The sequence below is a fragment of the Dendrobium catenatum genome, unplaced genomic scaffold (genome assembly GCF_001605985.2).
Source record: "Dendrobium catenatum unplaced genomic scaffold, ASM160598v2 fragScaff_scaffold_343, whole genome shotgun sequence".
Classification (NCBI taxonomy): domain Eukaryota; kingdom Viridiplantae; phylum Streptophyta; class Magnoliopsida; order Asparagales; family Orchidaceae; genus Dendrobium; species Dendrobium catenatum.
In genome coordinates, this window is record NW_021318805.1 from 396,227 (window position 1) to 417,345 (window position 21,119).

Sequence of the window (21,119 nt, forward strand, 5' to 3'; positions counted from 1 at the left end):
AATGTGAATTTAGTTTTAGTTAGACTTCCATTTGGTTATCAAGTTAGTACCATTGAGAATGTCAATATAAATTTCAAACTTGTGAATCCCCCTTCCTGACTTAAATTGACACTATAATTTTCCTGGCCTGATTTGCATTGCCTCTTCCACCTTGATGTTATCCATATCTTCTACATTGATGCAGTAGCAATCAACAGTTGTTTTCAATCTTTGTGATTTAATTTTCCTCATATATCTGTTGCCACATTTCTAACTGATAGTCGCCTAGGCCACACATCACAGTTGTGCGGTGATATAATGTAGCAAAGCTGGTACTTTAAATCGCGTAGCCAGGGGCATATTAGGTTAGTGTGGATAGGTGCATGCCTACCTATATGATTTATGTATAATTTGTTTTTTAAGCCTGCCATTCAGCTATATTTTCTTCATCGAAAAAGTAGTTGAATTTCTATCGAGGCCCTCTTTCTTGTAATCTATTTGTTGATTACTTATCTTCACCGAGTGCTCTTTTTTCATTGAATGAATTGATAGGTAGCCAACCTTACGTGGATGTTATAGAGAACAAGAATATCCACATTCATGAGATGGTATCCATTCATAAATCAAATTTTCGTTAAAATTGTTGTTTCTTATTCAGAAGAAAATGTATGGCAATGTTCAAATTTATTTTAGTAACTCACTCAATGTTTTTCAGGCATCTGTACGCTTACAGGGTCTGTCCAAGATATCAAGAGCACTAGCACTGTTAATCAAGGCAGTTATACAATTCTTTATTTTAGTTTGGTTTCTTCGCTTCAAGATTCCTCGCCCAGATGCGTTCCTAGTGCAGGTATCGGTAGCTTCTTTGCACACAACTTTTTGTTGGTGATTTAACTTTCACAATTGTGCCCTTGAGACTTGAGGGTGTGTGCAACTGTTTCCTAAAATTGAATGAACTATGTCCTTTACATAGAGTAATACTATCCATCAAGATTTAAAATTGCACAATTGGGTATTGAGGTGTTTTTTTATCGATGAGGCTAAGCATAAGCCTCAAAGCATTTTGAGTGTAAGCCTCACAATTCAAAAATTTCTTAAAGTTAAAATAAAGACTAGAAATAATATATTAATATCATGACTATAAATTATCATCAAATGAAATAGGGCTGTAATGTAAATATTAACATTGTCAAAATAACCTAAGATATCAAAATTAAGCAAAAGCAACATAATAATATTAAAAAATAAACATAATATTAAATCGAAGTTAGACATTAACTAAGTTTATCACAAAATCAAATCCTTCATTCATAGTTTCCTATTGTTCAACATTAACTTCTGAAGATCAACTTAAAAATATAATAATAAATCAAAAGTCCTCATGGGTCTTCATTGGAGCCATCTTTATAGTTTTCTCCCTTACCTTATTCTCACTGGAGTTTCCTTTTCCCTAAATAGGTGCAATTAACAAAATCAAGAATATTAATTAATTTTAAGAGAACTTCAAATAGATATATTACTTTATATACTGATAGAAAACATTTATAGACCTCAAATATTTCCTATCAATCTTCAGAAAACAGCGAGATTTCTTCACAAAAATCCGCACAAAAATAGTAGATAATTTGTATTATTTGATGACAGGGAAACGAAAAATAGTAAGATACAATTGATCCTCTATTTGAGAGGAGGATCGATCTCTCTCAAATCTCTAGAAGATGCTAGAGCCCAAAGAAAAACCTAAATCTAGGAGCTCTCATATTTAAGCCAAATTCAAGATGCCCTAACGGGCCTAACCCTAGGAAAACAAATTATTTAATGCATGCAAATCAAAAGGAAATCCCTAAACAGTCCCTACATTCAAATTTTCCTCCCAAATCCCTCAAAAATCCTTCCCAAAATGCTTCGTTTGCTTCAGCATCTGCCGGAGGCAGAAGAGTTCCGCCTCCATTTCGTTGAGCCAATCTATACTGGACCGGTTCAATGGACCGGTCTAACAATACTCCCCTCCCAAAGATTCGCCTTTTTCACAAGATGGAAAGACGACACCCCTTCCATTACTTCTTCATCACAAACGGTGAGAACCTGAAGAGTTCGGTCCTTAAACCTGTGCCCCGGCGTATACCTCTCGTCACATCAAAAGCAAATCCCCTTCACTCTCTTCGCCTGTAATTATGTTTTTGTGAGCTTTTTGAAGTTACCCTCAAGTCTTCCTCCGACAGTCTTTTCCTTCGAAGTCTCCCTAAGAGTACCCGGTGTTGGCTAGGGGTGTAAGTGGGCTGAGCCGGCTCGTGAGCCAGCTCGAACTCGACTCGTTAATAAGCTCGCGAGCCGAGCTTTTCGAGCTCGAGCCTACAATCGAGCTCGCATGATAAACGAGCTCGAGTTCGAGCTCAACCCGACTCGACTTGAAAGCTTATCAAGCTACTCGATATAATTATATATATATAAAAACATATTAGCAGCTACAGTTTTTCAATCGAGCTTGAGCTTTTCAAATGAGCTCAAGCTTTCGAGTCAAGCTCGAGCTTGGTATTTCCTAAACAAGTCGAGCTCGAGCTCGAGCTCATTAAGGGTTAAACGAGCCAGGCTTGATAAGGTAAATACTCGACTCGACTCGACTCGTTTACACCCCTAGTGTTGGCTCCTTGGGTTCCAAAAAGGTGGTGGTCATCCTGTACGAGCCTCCTGAACTGCTGCCTCATGCTCTTTTTTCCAGGTGCCTCTGATCCTCCTCCAACTTAGCTAGCTCCATAAACTCTCTCAAGTCCCGAGGTCTCATCACTCTGACTGCGGCGCGAATATTTGATTTCAGTCCCTTCATAAAGTTCCTTTCAAGTACAGACTTTGTAAGCCGATCCATTCGACTGGCGAGGTACTCAAATTGCTCACGTTACTCCATCATTGTCCCCTCTTGCATCAAAGCGAAGAATTGCTCGTAGAAGTCTCCTCCCCTATTGATTTGAAAATATTCCAACAGGCAGTCCTTAAATTTCCTCCATGTCCTTATTAGTTGCCCCGTATCCCTCCACTGGTACCATGCTAAAGCTTTCTCTTCCAAGCACATTCTGACTGCCATCAATCTCTCCGCCTCCGTCAACCTATTGACAGTAAAGTACCTTTCCACATTGTTGATTCACTCATGGGCATACTCTCCCGAAAATAGGCATCTTCAACTTCCTCACCCTCAGATCACCTCCGTTACCTCTGTTCCCTTCATAATTTCTTCTTTCCCACCCCCAAGTGACCCAATCATCCCTTCTATGTTCATACCCAGGCCCTTCATCAAATTTCCACCTTCTCCTTTCAAATTCAGCACCCCTTGAATCATAACAAACCCCTCTCCTTTTAAATTCAGCCTCCCTTTGGTCATAATTACCCATTTCCTTTTCCAATCTTGCCCATCTCCTCTCCAAATCATGCACATACTTCATTCTTGCCCCCTAACTTCCTCAATAAACCGCTTCCCCCTCCCCTCCCAAAATTGCCTCCCCGCCCTCCCCCCCTTGTAATTTTTCTTGGGGGAAAGGGGGGGGGGGGGGGGGGCGGGGTGAATACGGCCAAAGGAGAGGTAAATTCTTACTGTCTCCCTATCAAGTCACCACCTCCTGATCTCCCCTTTGCCTGATTGGCTTAGGATTTTTACCATCTCCCTGGTTGTCGGCGCTTTCCTTCCCCTTCAACAGTAATATTTTGGTTTGGCCCTCGAGCGCTTTCTTCAACATCTCCTCCAAGATGAAAAATTTTGAATCAAACTTATCATGGATGGCTGAAATCCTTTTTTAAATCTGAAACTTGAGTTTCGAATATGAAATTTAAGTTTTCATTTGTCCAATCTCCACTTCGAGGAGTTCCTCCAACACATTCATTTTCTTGGCCGCCATTGATGCCCAGATTTTTTGTAGAAATGAAAATTTGGACTTCAACCTTAAAAAACAGCAACTTTCTTCTTCGAAATCCCAAGAACAATCGCTAAAATTCACCAAAACAACCCACCAAAGGTCCCAAAAATAGCTATGATACCAATTTGATAGGAAACACTTGTAGATCTCAAGTATTTCCTATCAATCTTCGGAAAACAGCGAGAATTCTCCACAAAAAATCACAAAAGCAATAGATAAGTTGTATTATTTGATGAAAGGGAAATGAAAAATAGCAAGATACAATTGATCCTCTATTCGAGAGGAGGATTGATCTTTCCCAAATCTCTAGAAGCCGCTAGAGCCCAAAGAAAATCTTAAATTTAGTAGATCTCAAATTTCAGCCAAATTCCTAACCCTAGGAAAACAAAGTATTTAATGCATACAAATCAAAATGAAATCCCTAAACATTCTCTACATTCAAATTTCCCTCCCAAATCCCTAAAAAATCCTTCCTAAAATGCTTTGTTTGCTTTGGCGGCTCACATGGCATCTGCAGGATGCGGAAGAGTTCCGCCTCCGTTTTGTTCAGCCGGTCCAGTATGGACCGGATGGACTTGTCTAACATATACCTTTTACTTTTTGTTCTTTTTTTGTTGTTGGCTTGTGTTAGATGGACATACTTTATTTCTATCACCATAAAAAAAAATCAATGTTCATTTCTTATTATTGTAAATCAGGAGATGCAATCTCAAAATAATGATCCAAAAACAATTCGTCGTTCAATGGCATGTTATCACATAGAAGGGGATCATCATCATTCTTCATGCCTTTATCCTTCAATTTCTTATTGTACATGATATGTAACAAGGAGTTTATCTTTTAAGGTCTTCAGATAATTTTTTTTTGGGTGTGAATTTGATTTTATGTGCTCTAATTGACTTCACATCTGGATGTCGAGCATGCAAGTTCAAAAATTTTAACAGTAAAACACTATAGCTTAAGAGTGTAAACACCAAACTGGATCCATTGCTCAATTAAAGTTGGAAAAAATAGGTATCATATGAATTGATAAGTTTAAAATATGGAGGGTACAATCTTATTTCACTCAAGATATTAGAAATAAAATAATTATATGGAGAATGTCTTGCAACTGTATCTTTTGTTTGTTAAAGTCCAAAGAAACTTTCCTAATTCCTAAAATGTACAAGTTGCATATCAATGCTTGCCCTTTCAGATGAGTTAGCAATAAGTTTATCTATGCAATGATACAAACTTAATTTTATCTGAGGATTTGTTGACTTATTATTCATACATTGTAACCGAGGATTAGGTTAATAGCCTGCAGCATGCAAATGGTAATGGTGTTGTAGCTCCCACTTATCATGATCCCATATTTTTATATAACTTGTCTTATCTCCTCCTAAATTATGGGCAATCAACTCATTTATTTTATCCATTGTATTATATATAAAACCTATAGCAGTCTTCTTCTATGCATCAACCATCCTCAATGCTTGAACAACAGCCTAGTTGTTATTGCATATTAACCAGAATGTTTCATTCAGAAAAAAATTTTCTATTTTCATTTCGCTTAGCTTTCCTAGTTTTTGCAAATTGTATCCACTGAATACAAGTAAATATAGCCTCCAAAGGTTGCTTAGCCTCCAATAGGCTTAGTAGTGTAAGGTAAGCTATAGAAAATATGGTTGCTATAGGCCATGGGAGTTCTTTCTTTGAAAACCTCCTTATATATGCTAAAATGGAACAATGATTGTATATGAATTTGCTCTTCTTCTTGACTTTGTTTAGTGTATTCATGTGTTATGGCAACTCACTTAGCATTTCAAGAATGAGATCTATATAATATGTGATACAAGGTATTCAGTATAGACCTTTTCTCTTTTCCCTTAATTTGGCCCCGACTGCCTTGCAAGCATTGGATTATCTATCACAAGATGTATTTTGAGGTGCTCTCCAAGCTCCTCAACCACTTCATTTAGCAATTTAAAAATGTACTTTGCATCCTTCACCTGATCAAATCCTTCTGTAAACTTCAAGAAATTTATTCTGTAGGGATTATTTATCAATATGTTAATCATACTCCTATTCCTAATGTCAAACCATCCATAAGAAATGATAGTCACTCCAATATGGCTCCAAGTCCTCTTAATTTTTCAATAGCTTTATTTGTATTGCTCAACTTCTTCAAAACCTTAGTTCTTAAATCATATGTGTACAAGGGTTTTAATCCTCGATCATAAGCTCCAATGGAACGAATTATATTATAGTAAGGACATGTTCTTACATTAAATAGAAGAATATTCTCATAGAAAAATCTTCCAATATCTATATAGACACGTCTGCATGCCTGCCTAACAATCTCTCGAGATACTTCTACGATGCTTATGGTCTCTCTCCTTGGCTATCATCATCCAAATTGACCATGTAATATTCTATGAGACCTCTTCCACCTTGCTAGACATTTGTGGCAGAGATAGATAATGATGAGTCCCAACAACTATGCTTACTCCCATAATATTAGCTGACATCAATTCTATCATTGAATTATTGTTGCGTCAAATGCTTTGACATCGTTGACTTATTTGTATATTATCTGTATATTATCGAATCTCCTCTTTTACTATTTTCGGTGCTTTGGCACATCATGCCACATTTTTTGTGAGATACAGAAAGGTGGTCCTTCATCTTTCTAACACCACCTTTGACTATCTTAACATAATAGTTGCACTTTAGAGATATATATGTTTTATCTGTTCTTCCAACGTCAACTTGAACTTTATTTTTCCACACCAAGTCCTTTCTATAACTTGAAGTAGATTTCTCCTTGCCTCTAACCACTGTCCAAAATCCTAGAATGAACATTTTAATTCAAATATGAAAATATGATAACATTCAAAGAAATAAAAAAACTAGCTAAGCTGTTCAAAGAGATTAAATTAAGTAAAACTAAAGAAATTAAGGTTTACAAATTTTAATCCTTAAAGGAAAAAATTTTGATGGAGAAAGAAGATTACTTGTGGAAGAGGGAAACCAGCATCTTCTTCACATGATGAATTGGATGGTCTTAATCTCGCTTGGCCTCCATTTGCATTCATGCATTTTAGGTAGGTTTAGGTTATTAGGGTATTAATCTTTATATATATATATATATATATATATATTTTTTTTTTTTTTTTCTTGAGGCGATACCTCAAGCTTCTAAGGAGGCACGCATGCCTCTTTAATTTTGAGGTGTGTGACTCTACTAAACCGCCCTAGGCGGTTGCTTCAAGATGGTTTTTACATATATTGCGTTCAGGTGTCTCGTATTGCGTAATTTTAAATAATATTTTTAGTGTATTACTACTTTTATTTATTTTAGCTCTCGCGAGAATTGGTTCAGTGACAATTAAAATGAACTTCACGTTCATAGTGGAAATTGACTTGAAAGGGCATGACATTCTTGATTCTTCCTTTTCAGAAGCTGGCACCCTGCCTAAATCAGAAGCCTGCAACTAAGTCAGGAGAAAAGCTAGAACTGTTGAACTGTAGCTTGCAATAATTGGCTGCAGCGATATGGGAAGCCATTTGAAAAATTAGATAGCAGTGAAAAAGTCAATGTTGCCTTTGAAACTTAACTGGTTTACACTGCAAATACATCTAAAGGTGTGTAACCTTGCAAGTTAGCCCTTTACTTCATCTTCCCATTCTATCTGCTTTTCAATTGAAACCTAGGAACGATTGGATTTTCTCTTTTGGTAGCTTTGCCATGATCTTCTTCTTAACCTATGCTGTTAACCTTCTTGTTCCGCAGCTTATCTGTTTTCCCTTCCAGGGAACTAGAAAATTCAAAATGATTCTCCCTATTATTGATATTATTCCTGCTATTAATTGTTAAACTGATTGTATGTTCCTATCTAGTGCTCCTCTTGTAGCTAGTCTATACTAGTGCAGTATTAGTTAATATAATAAATTTACTTTTCTTATGATTTTATAATATTTTTTAGGTTAATCAATGTGGAATTTGCTATATATGTTTTGCTTGATGTTCACCTTTATTTAAGCTGTTGTGTTTGCAGAATCCACCATCTGTTCCGACTTTAGCTGCCGTCAAATTGTCTAGTTGGCTTTGGCTTGGACGGTGTGGGTTTGTGATAGATTGGCACAACACTGGATATACTTTACTTGGGATGTCACATGGTAGTAGCCATATTATAGTTAAACTTTACAAATGGTAATTGCTGACTTTAATGACTTGTATATTTTCACATACCCTCCCTTAACTTTATTATTAAAATGTAATGCCATATGGACTTCTAGGTTTGAGAAATATTTTGGGAGGACAGCTAATAGCTCTTTATGCGTTACGGAGTCCATGCAGCAATGGCTTGCGCAGAATTGGGGAGTCAAGTGAGTGTTTTAAACCAAATCCTTGTTCACTGAACAGGCATAACAAGTGTTTGGATTGTTTATTATATATATATATATGTTTTTTCTTCATATTAGGGCTTCAGTTCTCTACGACAAACCTACCCAATTTTTCCATCCTGCTGCCCTGAAGGAAAGTCATAAGGTGAATTGCAATTTCTTTCCTTGCAGATTTTTGGTACTTGCGCAAAGATTTATGAGTTGACATTCAAAATGTCTTAGTTGTTTTGCAGCTTAGATAAGCGTATATGTGACCCAGATAACTTTCATGATTGTTTTAGCACTGGTATTGTGATAGTCAAGTAACTCAGTTTTATAGCCAGATAAATTTATTTAGGTTATAAATGTGAATGCTAGTTTCTAACATTTTGTAGGAAAGAAAAGCAACGATCCATCAGATACTCTTTTTAGTACCCAGTATGGTGATAATGTTTCCTTGAAGTCAAGCAGGCCTGCACTTATTGTGAGCAGTACCAGCTGGTAAGCCTTTGTTCAGTGACATTTGTTAATGCATCTCGAAAAATGCTTTTATAAAATGCATTTATCTGAATTACATTAAACTATTTCTTTATCATTTTGATGGACTGGTTGATTTGATTGGGAGGGAATTATGAAGTTTCCTTATCAAGAGGTAGCTGTTTAGGAAGGTTCTTAATGTTTAGGAATATTTTAATTACAATGGGAGGGAATTATTTAGGGTTAGAGATCTAATTTGAATTCAAAATCTAAGAGTAAATTATTTAGGAAAAATGAGGAATGATGCAGAACATATATGAAAATTTGATTTTGATAAGGATTTTACACGCTTATTGAGTAATAGTTAATTAATTAAAGCTTTATGATGATTCAAACAATGAAATAAAACCAAAGAGCAGTAAACACAAGCTTAGGCCAAGTTACTCGTGAAAAGTAAAAACTCCATAATAATCAATTACTCTTGACGTTGCACATGAGATGAGTTTCAACAAGAAATCCCTAATCTAACAATAAGAGTGGTGCTATGAAAGATCTCTCAAACAATTCCTACTAAATACCAAGCTTTTAGCAGAGCTTGGCAAGATTTTGCATGAATCAAATAAAACCACAAGCGAGGATCAACGAAGGAGGTAAGAGAGAAGGAAAGAGTTCACCATTTGCTAAGATTCAACCTTCTCGCAAACTTGGACAGCAGTTGGTGGCGTCTTGATGGCTCGGACAATAACAAATCCACGCTCGAACCTTTGGACAGCAAGTAGCCAACCTGGGACAGCGATTCCGGACAGTTCCTGGCAGCAACAGTCGCTCCCAGAGGGGCTGGACAGCAGCGAATTGTTGCGGGAATTTCTTGACAGCAGATAGGTGGTCTTGAGAAGATCCTGGACAGCAGTTTGACACTTGGGAAAAAACTGGACAGCAACTGGGAATTTGTAGACAACAACCTGTAGGCTCAGGACAGCAGTTATCACAACTCCTATCCCTGGGATAGCTTATGGAACCAATCCAGGAAACTGGACAGCAACCTGGAGGAGGGAATTCCAGTGATCTCCCCTAATGGATGCATGAGATCGTCAAGGAGGAGGAGGAGAAATATGTGGATAGCTTCTATAAAATGTTGTGAGTTATGGACATCAGTCTATGGCCTTCAGGGGTGCAGGACAGCAAGTCAAACTTGCTGGAATACGTGGACAGCAGCAGAAATCTCTATGAAAAAAGGAAGTGACGTGGGAGATGGCTTGTGAGAGGGCTGCTAATTAGGTTGGGATTGGATGGGGAAATAATAGGAGTAATTATTGGGGTTAATTGAATTGGAGAGAGGTGGTGGGCCGGCCATGTATGGGGGAAATTTAAGATCTCTTTCCAAACTTAGAATGTTAACTAAGGAAAGAGGATTATAGGCAAGTATCTAATTAATTGATTGAATTAATTAGATAGAAGGGGGGCCGGCCATGCATGGGGGAAAATTGATTGGGCTTTAAATCTCTTTCCAAACATAGGATATTTAAATAAGGGAAGAGAATTAAAGGGAATCTCCAATTAAATTCAGATTTCAAGAGATTTGGAAAGTGTCCAAATTAGATTAATCTTATTTTAGGAAAGAATTCAAATTCAAATTTATTTGAATTTGAAAATTGAAGTCTTTCCAAATTTAAGATGTTCTAAATTAGGCAAGTCTTCAATCCTTTCCTTAGAGGAGGTTTGAAGGAAAAGGAGGGGTTAAGGCCGGCGGGTGTAGTGGGGAAAGGAGGGTGGTGGCTTGAGGTGGTGGTGGAGGAAGCCGTTGGCAGGTGGCAAGGTGGGGTGGTAGGAGATCCGACGGCTAGGAGGAAGAAAAATTGAAAGGAAAGAACGATAAAACAAACCACGAACCCGACCGTCTCCAAGGTTGGTGGGTGATCCGTTTTCCCTCCCTAGGGATTTCTCCAAAGCTCTCTCCAAGAACTCTCAAACTCTCTCAAAACACATAAGTGCAAGAAAATTTTCATAGTATTCATCCCTTCCTCTAAGGAGAAGAGGGAGGCTTTAAATAGTCAAATACATGAAGGGAAATAACAAAGACATTATTGCCCCTAGGGCATACATAAGACAAAGCCCTCAAGTGAGGGTAGAAAGGGAAAAAGAACAATAACAAATTAAATACATAAAATAGATCAAAATAAATAGGCATGATCGTAGCCGTAGATCTCTGATGTCCTCATCAAGGAATTAAGTGGCTAGGAGAGTTTTAATTACAATTGTGAGGTAATTAATTAGGGAAATAAGTCTAGTTTGAATTTAAATCTAAGAGGGAATTATTTAGGTAAACGGGGCTGATTTGGGTGAGAATTATGGGAGCCTATTTAAGGCTAATAATAGGGTGATTTTTGTATTATGTTTTGGAGTTTGTTGAATTTAGTTTATTCTTAAATTATTTGGGCTCTAGCTGGTGACTAGGGATTTGGGAGAGCCGGATCTTCCTCTCCAATTGAAGATCCAATTGTATCTTGCATTTCTCTTTATAATTCTTTCAATAAAAAAAAAAAAAAAAATTAGCATTCTTCTTCCTAATTTTTCATATTGCATCCGTTGATTTTTGTGAAAATTACATTCACTTTCTATCACATTTTTTCAATAGTGCACTTTTCTTGATCAAAATATTTGTCATGTAGTCTCATTCTTGTTTTCTTGAACTTTATCATGATTCTAAACTGGATTTTTAGATCTGGAATCTTTTTTTTTTCTATGAGAAATTTTTTTTTTCTATTTTCTTGAAGCTTTCTAATTAATTAGAGCCCTTGAAAATTAATAATATGCTTTCTTCAAAGATTTCATAACCTATGTTGACAATCTTATTTTCATCTTCGCGTGCTTTAGGACTTCAGATGAAGATTTTAACGTGCTTCTGGAAGCAGCAGTCATGTATGATAGGCGTGTTGCTGCTGCCTTAAATGAGGATGATTCAATTGATGAAGAGAAACTCTGGACCGATTTAAGCAAAGGAAAAAAGTATTTCTATCCAAGATTGCTACTTATCATCACCGGTATGGCATTTAATATTTTGGTGCAGACAATCATATATGATTCGTTATGATCAATGATTATAGTTATTTACACCATGAACGTCTTAAAATGTTGAAGGTAAAGGACCAGATAAAAAGAAGTACGAGGAAAAGATGAAGAAATTAAAACTAAGGCGTGTGGCCTTTCGAACAATGTGGCTTCCTGCAGAAGAATATCCGTTGTTACTTGGTATAGCATCAAATTTTCTCTTCTAGAAGCTAGACCTGTAAGATGCAACTAAGATTATCCTCTTATGTTATATTTAAATGTAGGATCAGCAGATCTTGGTGTGAGCCTTCACAAATCTTCATCGGGCTTGGATCTTCCCATGAAGGTGTATCATTGTAGTTAGTATTAGATTGCAATCAGTTAACTTTTCTCCCTCCCATTTTCAAAGTTGACGAAAATGTTTCTCTGTCAGATTGTTGACATGTTTGGAAGTGGGCTACCTGTTTGTGCGGTTTCCTATTCTTGGTATGTTCTACAAATTGACTTCTTCCTTTGGATTAATCTATATTTCTTCCATTATTAAATAAGCTCGCTATGGTGCTAATGCATAACAATGTGATATTTGAAGCATTAAAGAACTCGTTAAAGATGGGGAAAATGGCCTTCTCTTCTCATCATCATCTGAACTTGCTAATCAACTTATGGTGAGTTGATAGGTTTCATTTTAGCATCAGATATATAATACAAATTTATTGCTTATCCTTTATAATTATTGTGGACATTTATTACTATTTATGCTGGAGCCAACTTTCTTTAGAATAAAAAGTCAAGTTGATTTTAGTGAAAGAAATGAAGTTATGGAAGGAAATTGAAATACCATTCTCACTTTATACAAATGGCTTCACTATTTGTTCTTATTAGTAGATGAAATAGGCTCAAACATCATTAAAATATAGAACCAGATGAAGCTTCCTGATAACTTGTTTCGTGATTTTTGTTTCAAGACATGGAATTTGTAGGGAATGCTAAATACCGTGTCTATGTTTGTAATGGTGAGTTCTCTTTACTAAACTTTATAATCTAAAACTCAATGTGTTCTTCTGAATTCAACACAGATGCTTTTCGAAGGTTTTCCAGATAAATGTGATGCCTTGAAGGCATTGCAGGATGGGGCTTTGGCTACTGGATCCTCTTCAAGTTGGTCTACTGAATGGGAGACATATGCATTTCCTGTCATACATGAGGTAAGTATAATGTTCACTTGGATGATTTGGTAATACGCAGACGTGATTCTCTTGAAAATCAGCATTTTCTATAGATTAGATTTGGTTCTGGATTGATGTTTGTATATATATGTAAGGCAGACTAGGGCCACTAGGCTAAACTTTGAGCCTTATAGGTGTATATGATATATTTGCTTTTATCTTAACCTATGTTGCACCGATACACCTATTTATGAAGGCATGCTGTATTCGATACATCGATGCACAAATATGCCTCCGATACGACACTGATACGTGTCGGATACGGCTTTGCCATTTCCAATTAAAATACTATTTAATTTCAAAAGGGGAATACGCGTGTCCGTTGAAAAACAAAAAAAAAAATCCGAAAAAAAAGACCCGTCGTATTTACTTTCGCAGCTGCTAGTGAGGTTCTCTCATTTTCGAGATGGATTTGAGTCTCTCTTGATGACATGAGAATATTAGAAATTGCTAATCTTTCTCTTGATAAGCCTAAATTAGAAGCTATGATATTTATTGAAGATGATATGGAAGTTCAAAGACAAACCGCTGAAGAAGCTAATCATATCATTCCTTCTATTGAATAGTTGAAACTTCATGTGCTAGACAATTTATGTTTATGCTTTTGTTATTGTACTAGACACTTAATGCTTACTTTTATTTTCATATTATAAGCTACAAGGCTACAAATGATGTTACTTTTTTTGTAATTTCAAATATTATGCTTTGATTGATTTCTTAATTTTTATGTATGATTTATAAATTATAATGTCATGTCCGCTGTTGACCTTGATTTTGCCAATTTCCTGGGCCCAATGGATTAAGTTGACCAAGTCAACCTTTGACCTGGTCAACCCAACCCTTAATGGGTCAATTTTGACCCATTGGGCCCATTAAGGGCTCAAATCGAATTCAAATCCAAATCAATCTTCTAATGGCCCAATAACTCTCCCCCCTTTGACCTATTTGACTGGGTTGACCAGGTTGATCAGGTTGACCATTGATTTGGTCAACCCAAGTCTTAAATAGGTCATAATCACCTATTTAAGTGAATTTAAGGCATCTTTATTACATTTAAAGCCCCATGGACGTTTTAAAATTCAAACCACGGTCAATTAAGCCTGGTTTCCCTCCAAATGATCTCTAGATTTGATCCCCACCGTCCATGATAGGGATAGGCCTCTTAAATACCAAAAATTTTGTCTAATTTAAGATCTTTTTCAAAATTCTCTGAATCTAAGCCTCCAAACCCTCTGAGATTTCGTGTGAGCACTCTTGGAGAGTTTCCCCATCTTCCCTGACTAGATCCCGGCATCCTAGGCTCGCCGGCGGCGAGAACTCCGGCGAAACCGAAGCCAAGAAGCTTTCGGGACTCCTACCGCTCGATCCAAGGAGATTCGGAGCTCGAGGTCAAGAGAAGAAACTCCTGCAGCTTTCACGAGTCCAACGAGCCCAAGAACGTGAAAATCCGACTGTTAGATCTCTCAAAAACCCTTAGAATAGATCACATAGCTTCGGGTTAAATAGCTTTTCGAAAAGCTGATTATTTGCTAAACAAACACTTCCCCATGAATGTTCTTCATGTATAGAGCCTACGTTTCAAATTTCATCGCGTTTCGTTGAGTATTTTAGGAGAACGAGGCAAAAAACCATTCTAGGGTTTCGTCTCTTTCCTTTTGAACTGTACGAAATCGCAACCGTTGATTTTTAGATCAACGGCTATGATCTCGCTGTTTTGTGTTTGGACCAAACAGCGGATCCTGCTGTGTGCCTACATGGATAAGTGGCACTTATTGCAACAATCATTGTCACAATCATTGGAGGACGCCATGTGTCGCGCCGAGAGCTTTTCTGAAATTTTCTTTTATTTTAAATACTTTTTTTAACTGTTTTCATTCGAAAAATCATAATAAATTCGTTTTTGATCCGTTTTCGACGCACAATACCTCTTTTTGTTCGTATTTTCGTCCCCGTTATTTTAAAATTCATTTTATTTAAAAATAGCTTGTATTTATTTAATTATTTAAGAAACAATAAAAATACTATTTTTAAAAAATATTATTTTAATTATTTTATTACTATTATATTATAATATTATTATTTTAATTATAATATTAATAATCCAATTATGTTTAAGTCATTTTTTTTTGTTATTATTTTTTGTATTTATTATGATTTTTATGATTGTTATTATATTTTATTTAATATAAAATATTATATTTTTTAATAATTAAATATTATCTTAATTATTTAATAATTTATAATATTATTAATAATTTTAATATTATTACTAGTATATATTTTAAATTACTTTTAATTTCAGAAAATATCAAATTATTATTTTATTCTATTTTTAATGATTATTTTTAATATTATTTATCTTAAATTATTTTTAAATCCATTTATTGTATTTAAACTTCTAAAATTCATAACTTTCTTATTTTAAATCGGATTTTGGCGTGCAACGCCTCGATCTTCTCAGAAAATTATAAACTTTATTTTAGAATTATTCTTAGATATTACTACTTAGTATCTGGACAGATTTCTGTCTTAGATTGCTATTTTGAATATTTTTTCTATTTTTTAAATATTTATCATTATAATTATTTTTCAAATTAAAATTATTTTCAAATCATTTTGAAGATTCGTCAGGGTGGTCAGGGGATCCACTTATGAAAATTAGGGATCCACTGACCACCCTGACGAATTCTTCAAAATGATTTGAAAATAATTTTAATTCGAAAATAATTATAATGATAAATATTTAAATAATTGGAAAAATACTCAAAATAGCAATCTAAGATAGAAATCTGTCCAGACAGTAAGTATTAATATCTAAGAATAATTCTAAAATAAAGTTTATAATTTTCTGAAAAGATCGAGGGGTTGCACGTCAAAATCCATTTAAAACAAGAAAGTTATGAATTTTAGAAGTTTAAATACAATAAATGGATTTAAAATAATTTAAGATAATAATATTTCAAATAATCATTAAAAATAAAATAAAAAAATAATTTGATATTTCTGAAATTTAAAGTAATTTAAATAATATACTATAATAATATTTTAATTATTAATGATATTTTATTAATTACAATGATTAAAATAATATTTAATTATTATAAAGTACATTTTTTTAGTAAATGTCATAATAATAATAATAATAATGAAAATACTAAAAAGTAACAAAAATGATCTAATATAATATAATTATTAATATTATAATTAAAATAATAATATTATAATATAATAGTAATAAAATAATAAAAATAATATTTTTTAAAAATAGTATTTTTATTGTTTCTTAAATAATTAAATAAATATAAGGTATTTTTAAATAAAATTAATTTTAAAATATCGGGGACAAAAATACGAACAAAATGAGGTATTGTGCGTCGAAAACGGATCAAAAATGAATTTATTATGATTTTTCGAATGAAAACAGTTAAAAAAGTATTTAAAATAAAAGAAAATCCAGAAAAGCTCTCGGCGCGACACGTGGCGTCCTCCAATGATTGCGACAATGATTGTCGCAATCAGTGCCACTTATCCACGTAGGCACATAGCAGGATCCGCTGTTTGGTCCAAACACAAAACAACGAGATCACAGCGGTTGATCTAAAGATCAACGGTTGCGATTTCGTACAGTTCAAAAGGAAAGAGACGAAATCCTAGAATGGTTTTTTGCCTCGTTCTCCCAAAATACTCAACGAAACTCGATGAAATTTGAAACGTAGGCTCTATACATGAAGAGCATTCATGGGGAAGTGTTTGTTTAGCAAATAATCAGCTTTTCGAAAAGCTATTTAACCCGAAGCTATGTGATCTATTCTAAGAGTTTTTGAGAGATCTAACAGTCGGATTTTCACGTTCTTGGGCTCGTTGGACTCGTGAAAGCTGCAGGAGTTTCTTCTCTTGACCTCGAGCTCCGAATCTCCTTGGATCGAGCGGTAGGAGTCCCGAAAGCTTCTTGGCTTCGGTTTCGCCGGAGTTCTCGCCGCCGGCGAGCCTAGGATGCCGGGATCTAGTCAGGGAAGATGGGGAAACTCTCCAAGAGTGCTCACACGAAATCTCAGAGGGTTTGGAGGCTTAGATTCAGAGAATTTTGAAAAAGATCTTAAATTAGACAAAATTTTTGGTATTTAAGAGGCCTATCCCTATCATGGACGGTGGGGATCAAATCTAGAGATCATTTGGAGGGAAACCAGGCTTAATTGACCGTGGTTTGAATTTTAAAACGTCCATGGGGCTTTAAATGCAATAAAGATGCCTTAAATCCACTTAAATAGATTTTTATGACCTATTTAAGACTTGGGTTGACCAAGTCAATGGTCAACCTGGTCAACCCAGTCAAATAGGTCAAAGGGGGAAGAGTTATTTGGTCATTAGAAGATTGATTTGGATTTGAATTCGATTTGGGCCCTTAATGAACCCAATGGGTCAAAATTGACCCATTAAGGGTTAGGTTGACCAGGTCAAAGGTTGACCTGGTCAACTTAATCCATTGGGCCCAGGGAATTGGCAAAATCAAGGTCAACATCCGCGTTGTACCCGTATCCTATATTTTTAGGAATTGACGTGTCCCGTATCCGTATCGTGTCATTGTATCCGTATCGGTGCAACATAGATCTTAACTATTGAGCCCATCATGCATGCATCCAATGATAAGGTTCACATGCTCTTAAGAAGTATCATTAATGCTTTATTTACTGTGGATTGGATCTTTTTTACTCGATTCAATTAGGTTTTACCCGGATCTAGGAATCTGTCCTCCAAATGCTGAGAACTGGATCCACATCCAAGTATTAAAAGACCAAAATTCCAGGAGCTGATTCTATTTGGGACCAGTTGTTGATACTTGATGCCAATCCATGGGTTTCCTTCACACTTTTTTCAACCATCCGGTTGGACAAAGTTGTAAAATAAAAAATTAAGCGAGTAGATTAGGTGACTTAGTACTATTTGTGGCCTTTCCCCTGAGTTATATTCAGAAAATTAAGTTTATTCTCAACAACAACAATAACAATAGGAACAACATCAAGCCTTTATCCCACTACATGAGATCAGCTATATGAATTATTTTTCTTCATTGTGATTGAATAAGTCTTATTATTCTCAAACATACATAAATTAAAATATGCGATTGTATAAGTCTTATGATTGGATTTCATTGACTCATTTATGTTCATTTCTTTTTAAACGTTTTGTTAAAAAAATGCTTATTTAATGGTTGCAACATATTTTAATGTTCATTTGCAACATATTTTTAATGTTCATTTTATAGTTCTGTGCTATTTTGTTTTACATACACTATATTCGATTTCTCATTGTAAAGTTGTAATTAGAATGGAAACTTAGCTGAAGAGATTGTTTGACAGTTTGTCTTATGAGTAAGCTTATTTTGGATGATGAGGTTATATGTGTTATGGTATTATTTGTTGACCTCCGGATCAAAGCTAAAAGAAAATAAAAAATGTATAATAGAACATACCTAGGGGCTTTCGCCTATAGGAAACCAGAACTCAGATCATAAAGTCCTCACAAAATGAGGGCGAAATCTCTGGGTAGTGTCTTATCTACAAACCCATCTGCCTTCCAAAATTTACCTCGGAACTTAGTTCGTTAAAACTCCCTCGTCGAATAAGAAGAGCGAGCGGAGGCCGGGGCCGAATTTTCGGAGCCCACATTATTATATCACTTTCTTTTAGTCAAGCTCATTAAGAGTTCATTTTGTCTCGTGCTAAATAATATATATATAATTCCTTTTCACTTAATAAGAATGCAAGGCACACTCTTACCCTTACAAACATTGCGACCAGATTTTGTTGTAAACCTTAATCCATTCATGAATATTATCTCACTAAGGTTTTGTTTGGGACATCTTTCTTTTTAAACCAGCTTTCTACAACAAGAACAACAACATCAAGCTTTTGTCCCACTACGTGCGGTCAACTTTATAGTATAAATTTTTTTAGTTCAAAAAATTATTGTATTAAAAATCTGCTTTAAAAACAGTTTATAAGCTGTCCCAAATGAATACTTAGCTGCCAACTTTTGAAAATTATTGTCAAAGCTGTCTTTTGGCACTCAAATTTTCTTTAAAAAAAACTTGCTCATTTGCTGCTTCATGAGCTTAGTACGCTAAATATAGTATCTTGTTACTTTTTTTTTTTTGAAAATTTGGGCTTAGCCCGTATATAAAAGAGTAAAAAAATGTTACATTGGGTATACCAAAGCTGCCTCAAACGAAAAAAGAGGAGAGCTCAAAAAGAACAAAAAAAAAGCACTATTAAAACAGAATTACATCAAAAAACAAGAGCTCCAATGCCCAGAAAAGCCTGGACTCAGGGTAAAATAAGTACTCATCACAATAAATCTAAGACCCTCGGTTGCCCGAAGACCTTTCAGAGGGTAGCATGAAGGATGTAAGTAGGAGCCTCATCGTTGTCACAAGCATGACAAAACCTCCAGAAAATCCAGTAGTCAACAGCCCATAGCACCAACATCAACTCCGGAAAACCTAACCGGAAACTTCGCAGATAAGCAAATCCGTGCCCAAAATGACATAAAGCCCAGTTAGCACGGGACAGCAGAAAAAAAGTCCCTGAACCAGCAAATCAAAAACAGCAACCATAGAAAATCAGACACTGAAACCGGCACCCACACAACTCTCTTTGGCCTATTGGTTGAGAGCTAAGGCTTCCAACTAAGAGGTCTAAGGTTCGAGTCTCTGTGTATGCGTTGTGTGTGTGAGTTTGCCTTAAATGGCCTAAATGTCCCAAAAAAAAAACCGGCACCCAGCTCCCAGCTACCCAGCAATAACATATCCATATATTTTGAAGAATTCCTCCCCTTGATAATTTTCTCAAAAACTATTTTTTTAATGCATAAAGCAGTAGTGATGCTGCTGCTAGATTTATTCCCAAACCTCCTGGAGTTCAATATAGTAAACACAACAACAAGAAATGAGAAATAAAAAGTTTTTTCCTCCAGGTTTGTAGTATGCTCACCATCAATCCATTCAAATAACTGATGAATAGTGGGTCTAAGAAGCAAACCCTTAGTGCCAGGAATTAGTTCGGAGAGGATAGCAAATGAATAGGGACATTCAAAAACAAAGACGTGCAATGCTTTTAGCATAATTATGGCATAAACTGCAGATTATAGGGATCAGAATGTTTCTTTTGTGCAGTTCATCCGCAGTTTTCAAACCCCTAGTAATTGCTAGCCAAGTGTAGCATGAAAATCTCAGTATTTTTAGGCCGCCAAATTAAATTAAACCAATGACAGCTAGAATTTCACTGCATTGAGCTTTTTTTTTTGGGACATTTAGGCCATTTAAGGCAAACTCACACACAACGCATACACATAGACTCGAACCTTGAACCTCTTAGTGGGAAGCTTAAGCTCTCAACCAATAGGCCAAGGAGAGTTGTGTCATTGAGCTTTAACTACAGCAAACTTTTCCGCCATGAAAATGCATTCATGTACCTGATTTATGCATGTGATTTAAGATCCGTCTGATGGGGAGAAGTTTTCTATTTCTTTTTACAGGTTATTTCAAAGGAACGCTGAAGCGAAGTCAGGCGGCGTTTGTTCTATCTAAAAATGTAAACAGTCTTGAAGAAATACGAGGCCGTTTGTTTACCTTTTGTTTCAAGTACAAACAGCAATTAGCTTTATTAATATTATTGTGGAATAAATACGATGAACAAATTGTATTATTCTGATTATTAATTAAATAATCAATAATTTATTTTGCCTAAGTAGTTGTATGCAATTTCAGGCTTTTATTTCTTCATGGATTTGAATTGCTTTATGATGGGAGAGAATTTGAGTAAGGATATATTTTTAATTAGTTTGTATGAATTTTATTCATTTGATCATTTTAAGATGAGAGAAATATATGATCAATTAAAAAATTTATGTGTTTTATTATCTTAAAATAAATTTAATTATTTGAGATTTTATTTGTTTTTTTTTATTTTAAATTAGAATATTTTGACTTGAATAATCTCCTATTTAAAAAGCCATTTGTTTAGGTAGTTCATATCATCAACACATAGTGATCTAAGATTTTAATTCATCCATGTTTCAGCAGTATCATATTGTTCCGTGGAGCTAAGGCCAAAAAGATGGA

General features: G+C 35.3%; 1 protein-coding gene across 3 annotated transcripts in view; it reads left to right on the forward strand.

The window, feature by feature from the left end:
* The window catches only part of LOC110104743 (UDP-glycosyltransferase TURAN), a 40,186-nt gene extending 19,441 nt beyond the window's left edge, over positions 1–20,745 (forward strand). For 2 of the 3 annotated variants that reach the window (XM_028693727.1, XM_020833982.2), the window contains exons 4-17: positions 532–587; positions 695–829; positions 7,922–8,076; positions 8,163–8,252; positions 8,349–8,415; positions 8,493–8,556; positions 8,645–8,750; positions 11,601–11,767; positions 11,865–11,975; positions 12,059–12,120; positions 12,208–12,260; positions 12,364–12,439; positions 12,851–12,979; positions 20,534–20,745. In XM_028693727.1, coding sequence (XP_028549560.1) covers positions 532–587; positions 695–829; positions 7,922–8,076; positions 8,163–8,252; positions 8,349–8,415; positions 8,493–8,556; positions 8,645–8,750; positions 11,601–11,767; positions 11,865–11,975; positions 12,059–12,120; positions 12,208–12,260; positions 12,364–12,439; positions 12,851–12,979; positions 20,534–20,554 — 1,292 coding nt within the window. In that variant the 3' untranslated portion in view covers positions 20,555–20,745. Of the gene's footprint in view, positions 1–531; positions 588–694; positions 830–7,323; positions 7,509–7,921; positions 8,077–8,162; positions 8,253–8,348; positions 8,416–8,492; positions 8,557–8,644; positions 8,751–11,600; positions 11,768–11,864; positions 11,976–12,058; positions 12,121–12,207; positions 12,261–12,363; positions 12,440–12,850; positions 12,980–20,533 lie in introns of all 3 variants that reach the window. The other variant, XM_020833985.2, reaches the window with a different exon arrangement.
* The last annotated feature ends 374 nt before the right edge of the window (positions 20,746–21,119 follow it).